We start from the raw sequence: 11,291 nt of genomic DNA, 5'->3' as shown, positions 1-11,291 counted from the left end.
CCATCATTTATAGTGCAGGAACACCTTTTACTCCTGTCCAAGCAATTAAAAAAAAAAAGGCAGCATTACCTCAAAGTAATGCACGAAGTTGCCCGAGGACCGATGGTTTCCCTCGAGACAGAGCAGCTGTATTCCAGAGCCTTCTCATCGCCAGGCTGAAATTCAGTCAACCCATGCCAAGGCCTCTGTCAGCCCCTTGATTGTGTTTTCAGTCCCTTCACAACCGCACGGCTGACTATTTCTGAACATACAGAAGCAGGGCAGTTTTGCAGACTCGATTGTGGCTGAGTCATCTACAGCCAAATCCAAGAAAACCCATGCAAGTCTTGTATTTTTACACATGGACTCAGACAGAAAAAGCAAAAGCAACTTTGCTCACACAAAGCCGATTTTGTGGTATATTCTGCTAAAATCCATTTGGTCAGTTTGTCCCTCACAAAGGGAGAGGAGTGAATACCGGTAAGATTTTGATTAAACCTTGAGGACTATTTCATGAAAGCAAAATTTAGAAATCCGAATTGCTCCCAAATTGAGACATTCAGGAAACTCATCTTGTCCCTTCTTCTTTTATTATTAAATCCTTTTAAATAGGAGAAATTTGAGCAGTGCTATTTTCGCACAGCACTGTTTATACACCTCCTAACTACAGCACAAGCAAGATACCACATTCCATGGCACATCAGTTAAACCTCTCACTACATTTCAGAGAAGGGCCACACAGTGGAGTAGATACCTACAATTTGAAATGAGAGGCAGGCGTGAGGCACTCCAGCATTTGATCTTCATTTTATGGCAGTGTACATGGATCACCCAAATAAACATCACCCACCAACCAGAAAAGTTACCAGAAAGCTAAATGGAGGAGGGCTGGGAGGGAAGAAGGGGCACAGAAATAAACGCTTTCTTAGAGTTATAAAAGTCCTTACCTAAAGAAGTGCCTGATCAGATTGCAGTGAAGTTACCATTACACCAATACCACAAATCCTTCCAGAGCTGAAAACTGCTCAGATCTAAGAGAAGTGAATCAGATCCCGGAGTAGCACGCTTGTGATGGAGGCAGGCAAAAGAAAATCAGCAGTCCTGACAGTTTTCTGTTAAACCAAAGCAATTCTGTTGTGACACATGCGGTCGGCAATCTTACAAGAAACCCCAGACTGCTGAAACCAGAAGGCAGTTTCATGAGTCTGTTGGACATCACTAGCTGAAGTCCATTCCTCTGGTTTTCATCTAGATCACATCTAGCCACAGCTAGAAGAGAGCCCTTCCTCATTGCAAAGCAGCAGGTCCATTGCTAACAAACAGGGAGACTTGGGTTTGTAAACGCGACTACCCAACAACAGGAGCTCACCCGGAAAAGCTTTACTTGAAGAGCTTCCAGGCAATATCATCAGGCACACACTGCAACAAGGCTGTGTGGTGGTTGGTGCCACGTGGGACTGGAACCTTCTCACGCGCAGTAAACCCAAAGCATCGATGCCAGGGTTGAACTAGTGCTCAACACTAAGGCAACGTAGGAACCCTCACCAGCAGCCTTCACCAGCAGAAGCCACATGAAAATCATTTCTTCATGGTACTGTCCAGAAGTACACACACTTACCTGCTCTGAACTCTCTTCTCCTCCTACTTACCACCTCCAGAACCAAGTAAACAACATCCGCTGCTCCCAAGGGCTTTTCCCCTACAGGAGCCTTCTTTTGGTTTGCTTTTGCACGTGGCTTTTGCTTTATCCACAAGTTTTTCCTCACTTTTGCTCTTCCCCTTCCGACTGGTACTACTGCAGTAAAAATCAGCAGCACCTGCTCTGCTGATCACACTTCAGCAAACATTCCGGGGCATCACACCAAACAGTTAGGAAAGAGGATTTGCTGTGCTCTGAACACAACTCACACCTGTTGAAAAAACAACTCAGAAAAAATTTATTTACCATTATCTACAAAACAAAGACTTAAAAGCTTGCTATGACATACAGAACACAACACATTAAGAACAGGAAATAATCATAAAACAGAAAGAAATGCTAGTAAAAACATTGACATGAGAAATGCTAAGAACAGTCCATTTCCCCAGGAGCCAGCTGGGCACAGAGTTCTTCCTCCAAGGAGCCCACCACCTTTCCAGGAAAAAAAAAAAAGAAAAAGAAAGAAACAAACAGTAAGTTTAAAAGCATCAGTAAATAAAGCTGCCACTTCCAACATTTCCAGTGTATTGGGAAGAAATTTACAAAAACCAAGTACAGAGGAAAAATGTCAATGCTGCAAAATGTCAATAAGGCAATCAGAGCACAAATGGGAAAAAAGCTCTTCTATTTACACTTACTCAGTTTTTAGAGCCATGTCTACAATGCCATCAGTTACAGTGCAGGCTACATCTCTGCTGAATTAACTGGAGGCCCCACTGGTGGGATGGAAGGTAAAATACAGCCACTGGCAGTCATACAACTAACCACGGATGCCAGGAGCCTATTTGCAACCCCGACTCACTTTGTGTGGTACGTCCTCCTCTATATTACCAGCCAAACACAGATCCCAGTGCTTAAAATACAAGGCTCTCACCTTTCCTAGGGGTCTGTCTTTCCAAAAACACCTGGAAGGAAGGGAGAAAGAGGAAGAGAGAATGTAAACAGAACCAGCTAATGCTTTTTTAAGTACCCAAGGATTATTTTCTTTTCCAAAGTGCTACTAAATTTTGATAAAAGATGTTTGAAAGATTTTTCAAAACCTCTGGAGAAGTGAAAGAAAAGTATTTCCTTCATTTTATTACTATTATTATCACCGTTATTATTATTACTGTTGTTGCTGTTGTGTCTGAAGAAAGTGAGTTTGTACTTGAGGCACTTCTTTAAGGCAATGAGAGGAGGAGAAGATCCCGGCCAAGCTCACACTGAGGTTCATGTGCGTACAGCCTCACACAGCTCAGAGGAGACAGCACAAACACACACACGCTTCGCTCTCCCTTCAATTACCTGACAGTGATTGGCACAAGCTTTACACACTGGTGCCAGTGGCCTCATGGTGGGAAATCTCGTTGAATAATAAGGCATTTCAATACAAACTGGAGACCCAAACAACAAAAAAGGGAAGAACAGACTGGAAAACCTAACAGAAGCCCACACCATATACAGTAACCCGTGCGAAGTGGCAGGGAATGGTCACTGACTAGAAACTAACAGCTCAGGATAGAATTAGCCCGAAATACAGCCAGCCCTGCCCCAACCACTACTGAAAGGAAAGGAACGTGGTTTGGTGAAGACAAGGTGTCTTGCTCACAAACTCCCAGTCAAATGGACCAGGAGAAACAAAAGCCAGAATTCCATGAAGAGAAAGACACAGAAAGTAAGAGGGACGAAGGACAAATAGGAGCAAAACAGTCTTCATCTGCCACCACACATCTACAACAGCCCCTAGATGCCACCAGTTCCAGTCTGGGAAACTCTTTGAGCTCAAGTGTCTCCTCTCTTGCGGTTTCCCTTCCCATCTGGCACAGCAACACAACCCTGTGCACTAGCACTTCCCAGCAGCACAGAGGGTTCCACGGGCGACCCTTTCAACCACTTCAGAAAAACTCATGGCAGATGCAGGAGACTCCACCTACTGAACTTAACTTCCCAGGCTTTGCAGTTCAAAAAGGAAAGAATCAAAGATGTCGGGGCAAATAAAGAGGAAGCCCAAAAGCAGAGCGCCTTCTGCTGAAATACAAGCAGCCGTTCACTTACGATATCTCTGCAGGGCTCGACACCAATCCTGAAGCAGTTCCCAAAATATCTTCCGTCACTGCTCAGGGCTTTCCGGGCTTGCAGAGTTGTCTGATAGCAAATATGCATCCAGTTCCCCGTGGTGGACATCTAGATGAGATTAAGGCACAATTGTGACATGCAGGCTTTTAAAGAAGGAGCCAGAGCATTTCAACAAATTAATCCCTAACTAAGACATACCACATGCTTTAATATGTTTCCATATTGAGCAAAATGATGAAGAATGTAGGAAGCTGATGCTTGAGGGAATCTGAATGATGGAAAAAAAGAAATATGGAAAAAGTTACAATGAGTAAGGCTGGTGCTCCAAGAGAACCCTAGGAAGGGGTTTTAGGTATCCACAAGAGAGCAGGCCGTTCATGCTCAGGGGTGGAAGCTGCCTTCCTACCTTGACAAAAATAACAGGCAGCTCAAGGTCAGGTGCTTCGCTAACAGAGGTGCATTTGCTGGCTTTAACCACAGCTGGATTTGCGGCAGAACCCAGGAATGCCAGACAACAGCAATGGCCAAGTACCTCTTCCCACACGCTGCCAGGATTGCACCCCTGAGTTTTCCAATATTTTGGAAATCCACTTACCCATACACCGTGACCCATCTGCCGTGACCTTGATCCTCTGATCTGAGGCGATAAAGCGGAGCATAAAACCCATCTGGCTGCAGAGGAGGGAGTGTCGTCCTTCGCTGCCACCCACTTCCACGACTGAATGTACTCGGAGCTGTTAAATTGAAACGGCATCTTTAACAAATGACTTTTGCCAGGCAAACGTTACTTTTGCTCAGGAGCCTCAACGGAAAGAATCAAGTCAGTCTCCAGCACTTCACTTGCTTATGGAAGAGCTTGGGAGAGACTCAGCTGCAGACACAAACAGTAAATCCATCCAAGCTTCCAACCTGCAAGCACGCTGGGAAGATTTGTGACTCACGGCCCCACTTTCCCCCTCAGCCCTGAACACCAGCAGCTGAAGGAGGGGAGACGGGAAGAAGTAAAGCTGAGGGCAGTTCAGTCAGAGTGGAAAAGTATTTCACATCCCCATCCCTTTTGAAACGTTGACAAAGAAAGATACAACTCCTTCAGAAATTGGCAAGGACTTGATGCAGCTTCAACCGTCAGGATTCTTGTCTATTGAGGAGAGCACCAAGTCAATTCTGTATTTGGACAGGACATCTACCTGCTCCTGGAGTTGATGGCATCCTTCCAACCAATGGGCTCTGGCCTAGAGAAGAGGTTCTTGTCATGGCCTGCAGGGAAACACAGAAAGTGTAACAAGTCACCCTCACAGGTACACTTCTCAGATCAGCAGAGATCATTTCCAAGGAGCTTGAGCATGAGGCAACAGCATTAACTCTTTTCCTTCAATTCCTCCTCCCCCTTCAGAGTGAGAACAGACATTCCCATGGCTATTTAATACAAGATGATTAAAGCTACTCCTGACAAGGTATTTGACAGTGTTTTCACATTCCAGCACACAGCCCAGCAGAGAGTCTGGACATGCAGGAGCCTCAGCTCTCACATCCTGGCATTTCCAGCTGACTCCTAAGCCTGACAAGGCCTACAAGAAGAAAGCTTACTTAGGCTTCGGGTGTTCCTTCAGGGAATAGGAACCCCAAAATCCCTGACCCTACACCCATCCCATAGGCTTTGAGAAACCAAGGAGCTTTAGGTAGTGATGCTCACAAACCTTACAGGTTACCTTCTTCAAAGCAGGCATCTCACTAGTGCTGGAGTAGAGCAACTCAAACGTTCACCTGCCTCCTGATGGAGGGGATGCCAGGATCACAAGTCACCGGCATCTGAATTTCACTGTCTAAAAGGCTTAGAAATCATGAGAGCATCGTCCCCGCTTGTCATCCTCAGCACTCACGATTCTGAAGGAAAGTGTACTTAGCAGCTACCAGCACTTCAGACCGACTAGTGCTTCATGGCTCAGTTGGGGGAAGAAAAAGAGCTTATTTCTAGAATGACCTTCTAGAAATGTTACCATTACTCTTTCCAAATTGACCTCACCTCCTGGCCCAATTTTGGATCCCATGTTTCTCTCACTGCAAAATTCCTTCCAGTTCAGTAAATGGGCACCTCTAGTGCCCATTAAAACAAAAGATAACATCTATTTGCACCCTTCAGTCCATCTGCAGCCCAATACATTCACAAGAAGGTGCAATGCTGGGACAGGTCTGCATTTGTCATGGACAAAGCACAGCAGAGGTAGGATTTGCATTGGTCGTTCTCTACAGTACCAAAACCCCAAACCAAGAGGAGACAGCTCCACAACTCAGCTCGCATTCAAGCCACACAGGAACAGGCACACCAGGCCACCAGACTAAGCCACAGCACCAGCTGAAGACTCGCTGGGCATTTTGCCAGTATCTAAGCCACTACTTACTGGTGTTGATGAGCCCAGAGGTCCTGATCCGCGTCCAAAAAAAGATAATTCATCATACCGGCTTCTCACTGGTGGTGGATCACATCTGTCTTTCCGTGTAGGGGCTGCTGGCACTAAGGGAAATAACCCTGCAATCAAAAGGGACAAATGAAGAGCCTGAGAAATCCTGGAGTTTTACTCCACTGCTACTTGTTCTTGAAACATCAACAGGAAAGTCAGCCGGGAAAGACTCTTGATTCTTTCACTGGGGGTTTACAAAACCACCTGGCCCACTGGGTCAGGGATACTAGAGAATGGTCACAGTGAGACACGATGGAAACTGACTAGTGAAGCCAAGCCCAGTATACGCACTGGGGCAAAACAAGGGAACTCAGTCTTGTTGTTGCCAAACTATGGGCGTACCCATGAGACCCTGACCTTCAAAGAAGGAAAACCACCAGAAGATGCAACAATGTGGTCACCTCTACGAAAGCCACGGTCAGCCAAGCCACAGCACGAGTCTGGTGAGGAATGCTACGTGCACTGGCCACGCGTGCAGCCACCCGAGCTGGGGCTTTCCCACTCCCTGGGGTGCAGGAGAGAAGGGGGTGTCTGGGGCGGAGGGAGGGAGAGACACCAGGGCACTTTGGAGTCACAGGGGACGCCCTGAAGGTGCTGTGCCTACCTGCCCCCCACTGTACCCAGGTGAGTGCCTACCTGCCCCCCACCGTACCCAGGTGGCTCCTCGCCATCCTGCTGCTGTCTGTGGGTTGGTGAGACTCTCCAGAGTAACTGCTGCTCCTTGGTAAAACTCTCCTAAGTACCTCTGGTTTGTTGGTAAAACTCTCCTAAGTCCCTTTTGGGGCATTTGGGAACTGCTGTTCAAGGCTTCTCAGTGAAGCCCAGTTAACGGTTGGGAGGCGCAGAGGGCGGGGGGGGGCGGCGGCCAACGGAGGGGCTTTGGCGTTTGCCCGGCGAGGGCTCCGAGCGCACCGGGGGCAGGGCTGGGGCTCGCAGGGACAGCTCCGGCGGAGGGGACTCTTCCCGAGCGCATCTGCCGGGGCAGGAGACACCGGGACTGAAGCCCCCGACGCTGGGGGGGTCAGGAGCTGTGCGTGGTAAAACTCTCCTAAGTACCTCTGGTTTGTTGGTAAAACTCTCCTAAGTCCCTTTTGGGGCATTTGGGAACTGCTGTTCAAGGCTTCTCAGTGAAGCCCAGTTCACGGTTGGTTTTTCCTGTCAGCTCTCGTTTGGACGGTGCTGTCTCCCTAAAAGAAGCGGTTACACCGGGTCCAAGTTCCCCGTGACCAGGCATCAAGCCTGGAAACACAACCACCAGTTTCTGAGTAAGAAGTCCTTTGGAGTTTTTCTCCCTCCAGCTGTTTCAAGTCAGACAAGCAGTAGGAGACTTGTTAGAATTCAGGGCCAAGACACCAGCAGCTGGCACAAGCTGCTTTTCGGGTGCCGGCAGGCGTGTCTGTTTGAAACCAGCAGCTGGCACAAGCTGCTTTTCGGGTGCTGGCAGGCGTGTCTGTTTGAAACAGAGATGACACCGGTGGCTGTTTTCCCAGTTGGCTTGTGAAGAGCTGGGTGACTGGATCCCATCTCACCAGAGGTTCCTCTTCCCTGCCCCGCCAACCCACCCTTTCCTGCACCAGAAGGGCCATGTCTCACACCCTTTGGACACTGAAGTGTGCCAGGCTCCCCTGGACTCCCCAAGTGGAGCTTGTCTCCAGGAGGAACGGGGGCCCAAGGCACGGCTGCACCGGTGCTGCCCAGCAGCAGCCAGAGAGCCCAAAGGTGCCCTTTCGGGAGAAGCCTTCAGCACGGAAGGAGCTCTCACCTGCCAGCAGCGCCCACAGCTCCCACACTCTGAGGGGGATGGGGCGACCCACCACGTCGGGCAAAGCGCCCATCAGGAACTCGGGCAGGAAGCGCCCCTCGGCTCCTGCCCCGGGAGCCATCGCCACCGAGCACCGAGAGCGGCCGGCGGAGCGCGGGCAGCGGCGGGGGACGGAGCCGGGCAGCGGCCGCCTCTGAGGCGCCTCGCGCGGGGACCAACGGCCGCCGGCAGCGGCTCGCGCGGGGACCAACGGCCGGGGCTCGCGCGGGGACCAACGGCCGGGGCTCGCGCGGGGCCGAGGCGGCGAACGGAGGGGCTTTGGCGTTTGCCCGGCGAGGGCTCCGAGCGCACCGGGGGCAGGGCTGGGGCTCGCAGGGACAGCTCCGGCGGAGGGGACTCTTCCCGAGCGCGTCTGCCGGGGCGGGAGACACCGGGACAGAAGCTCCCGACGCTGCGGGGGGCAGGAGCTGTGCGGCACAAACGGCTCCCGGCCCCTGCTCCAGACTCTGCTTCACGCCTCACAAACGCTGGGGCTTGGGCTGGAACAAGTCCTGACACCGGCCCTGGGCTGTGTCCAATGACAGATGCCACTGAGAACACCCCCGATCCCTGGCAGGCAGCCAGAGAGCCCAAAGGTGCCCTTTCGGGAGAAGCCTTCAGCACGGAAGGAGCTCTCACCTGCCAGCAGCGCCCACAGCTCCCACACTCTGAGGGGGATGGGGCGACCCACCACGTCGGGCAAAGCGCCCATCAGGAACTCGGGCAGGAAGCGCCCCTCGGCTCCTGCCCCGGGAGCCATCGCCACCGAGCACCGAGAGCGGCCGGCGGAGCGCGGGCAGCGGCGGGGGACGGAGCCGGGCAGCGGCCGCCTCTGAGGCGCCTCGCGCGGGGACCAACGGCCGCCGGCAGCGGCTCGCGCGGGGACCAACGGCCGGGGCTCGCGCGGGGCCGAGGCGCAGAGGGCGGGGGGGGGCGGCGGCCAACGGAGGGGCTTTGGCGTTTGCCCGGCGAGGGCTCCGAGCGCACCGGGGGCAGGGCTGGGGCTCGCAGGGACAGCTCCGGCGGAGGGGACTCTTCCCGAGCGCGTCTGCCGGGGCGGGAGACACCGGGACAGAAGCTCCCGACGCTGCGGGGGGCAGGAGCTGTGCGGCACAAACGGCTCCCGGCCCCTGCTCCAGACTCTGCTTCACGCCTCACAAACGCTGGGGCTTGGGCTGGAACAAGTCCTGACACCGGCCCTGGGCTGTGTCGAGGGACAGAGGCCACTGAGAACACACACCCCTCACCTTTCTCCAGGCTCAGGAGATGCCCAGCTCCAGGCAGGGGCCACCACAGGCTCCAGAAAGAAAGCAGCTCTGCAGCTGCTCCTGCAGCACATGGGGCTGTGCTGCCACAGCCTCAGCTCCAGCAAATCCCCTGGGGTTCATCTCCCGGGGCACCAGGATGCCAGCTGCCACCACGGCACGGCCACTGGCAATCACAGAGAACCTCTGCTAGAGCTGCAGCTGTGGTGTCAGGAGGTGGACACCAGGAGCCTTACAAGCCCCTGCCAGCTCACGATAGTCCATCATTCCAGGGCTGGCAGGACCTTTCCTCACGGCAGCTCTAGGGAGAGCTCAAGACACAATTCAAGACTCACCCAGGAAGACGCCCACTGAGGACTAAATGGTCAAACCCAAAAAGACAGTCACTCCCACCACCGGCTCCATTAAAACACTAATATTACAGCTCATCCTTGTACAGCTCTCTGGTAGGCTAGGTGTCTCTGCAACAAAATAAATCAAGCACGTTTGACACTCTGAATTATGCAAATATCTAGAAACAACAGTAGATCCAGCTTTGGGAAGACGCCTTAAGCCTTTAAGTCAAGATGCACATTCACCCTCTCCCACTCCTAGGATCTGCCTGCGGGGAAAGCAGTTTGAGACTTCTCATTCTAAAGAGCTACCACCTTTGCCAGACACTGGAAAGCTGGCAAGTCCCAATAAACGCAGAGGAATCCCAATTCAGGTCTTTTTGCTGTTGCTCAACTTACCATTAGCAAGAACCAAACCTCTACTATTCAATATACAGCCCAGCTCCACTGTTAATGCGACAGTCACCCCGAAAATGGAATGTCATTCCTATCAGACTGTCCTCGAGCCTGTACACAAGGGTGACCCCTGTGCAATCTTTACTTTAGGACCTTCAATCTGCAAATGAACATTTTCAGATGTTCACAAGCACAATTCAATTACCAAGAAAGACAAACTGCGGCACCTCAAAATCAGCAGCAAATAAGGATGGACAATTCTAACTCGATTTATGGATGGACATGGGATACTACACGGTGTCCCAGTGCAAGCCTGGAAAATGCTGCAGGCCTTTGCTCAGGCTCACTCAAGGCAGCAGCAGGACCTTATCCACCGCTGCAATCCTACACAGCAAACACAGCAAAGTCAGCAACTTTAACAGGAGAGCTGAGAGCACCCAGGGGGAAAGCCCAGGAAGTCACAGTACTCGCCAGCAGAGAAAGCACCTTGGGCAAGGAAAGTTTGTTACTTTGCAGCAAAGTAACTTTTTTTTTTTTAAATAAAGAGGAAGTTTCATTACAGTTTTATGGCGTTCTAAAACAACATCTAACATCTAGGAAAGAAAAAAAAAAATAGAGCAGTAATAGCATGTAAACAAAAACGAAAAAGCAGTATTTCAACCTTTATGATCTGGCATTATTATCTGGAATCGTTTGGAAGCCCATCTTCACATCTCAAAGGCCTGTCAGCACAGAGCAGCACCAAGCATTTTCCCCACCGCAAGCATCGACACCTTGGGTTATGCCACCACAAAGCAGTGGCAGCTTCAAATCTGGTCCCTGGATGCACTGCGTGGCAGCCAAGTTTGAAACAATACAGAGCAAATAAAGCAATTGTAAGACTTGCAGAAAACCGCAAAAAGTATCTTTTTTTCAGGCCCCGTTGAACACACATTTGTAGTGTAACATACTCCTTTAAAAAGGTCTCAAAATAGTTCCCCTGATCCCTGCAGCAGCGTCTCCAATCCTTTCCCAACTCGCAGCCCTTGGCTCCCATTCCATTTCCCAAGGAAATGCCAGGAAAGGAGTCAGAAGGCTCCGTTTCTCCGTGTGTTTTGCAGGGAATGCGTGTAGAATGGAAGAGGCAGCCAGTGGCTGGATGGGAACCAGGAGTTCCACAAGAACCCAGAGAAAACAAGGCAGGACACGACAACCAGCCCGGGGAGACCCAGTTTTCCCCATTCAGACCCAGTGGAGCACAGCCTGCAACCAGCCTCCAGACAAAAGAAATCCAGCAGCACATCTGGCAGGAGATGGCTGTCCAAA

The 11,291-nt window shown here is 51.1% G+C and overlaps 1 protein-coding gene and 1 long non-coding RNA gene across 2 annotated transcripts; both read right to left on the bottom strand.

Annotated features, from left to right (window-relative positions):
* Window positions 1-75: 75 nt before the first annotated feature.
* Window positions 76-3,034, bottom strand: LOC106897431. Its single transcript, XR_001413771.1, has 3 exons — window positions 2,963-3,034; window positions 927-2,583; window positions 76-241 (listed from the first exon to the last, which is right to left on the bottom strand). It is a non-coding gene; the product is annotated as an uncharacterized LOC106897431 (long non-coding RNA).
* A 405-nt stretch (window positions 3,035-3,439) lies between these two features.
* On the bottom strand, window positions 3,440-7,995 carry LOC106897425 (nucleoporin NUP53-like). The gene is made up of 7 exons (XM_014958032.1): window positions 7,955-7,995; window positions 6,133-6,260; window positions 4,921-4,990; window positions 4,329-4,467; window positions 3,932-4,001; window positions 3,713-3,841; window positions 3,440-3,550 (listed from the first exon to the last, which is right to left on the bottom strand). Exons 3-7 carry the CDS (start codon window positions 4,985-4,987, stop codon window positions 3,440-3,442), a joined length of 516 nt encoding a protein of 171 aa, XP_014813518.1. The 5' UTR covers window positions 4,988-4,990; window positions 6,133-6,260; window positions 7,955-7,995.
* Between the last annotated feature and the right edge of the window lie 3,296 nt (window positions 7,996-11,291).

This window comes from Calidris pugnax, unplaced genomic scaffold (assembly GCF_001431845.1).
Source record: "Calidris pugnax isolate Ruff unplaced genomic scaffold, ASM143184v1 scaffold364, whole genome shotgun sequence".
Lineage (NCBI taxonomy): Eukaryota > Metazoa > Chordata > Aves > Charadriiformes > Scolopacidae > Calidris > Calidris pugnax.
The sequence above is the reverse complement of the archived record's forward strand: the minus strand, read 5'-3'. Positions and strand labels throughout refer to the sequence as shown.

Bases quoted from the DNA above. Each gene is read 5' to 3' on its own strand.
- LOC106897425 (XM_014958032.1), bottom strand. From the start codon at position 4,987: ATGACAAGAACCTCTTCTCTAGGCCAGAGCCCATTGGTTGGAAGGATG. The intron at 4,468-4,920 runs GTAGATGTCCTG...TCAATTTAACAG, and splicing joins GCCATCAACTCCAGGAGCAG to CTCCGAGTACATTCAGTCGT. The intron at 3,842-3,931 runs GTATGTCTTAGT...AATCTCATCTAG, and splicing joins GAAACATATTAAAGCATGTG to ATGTCCACCACGGGGAACTG.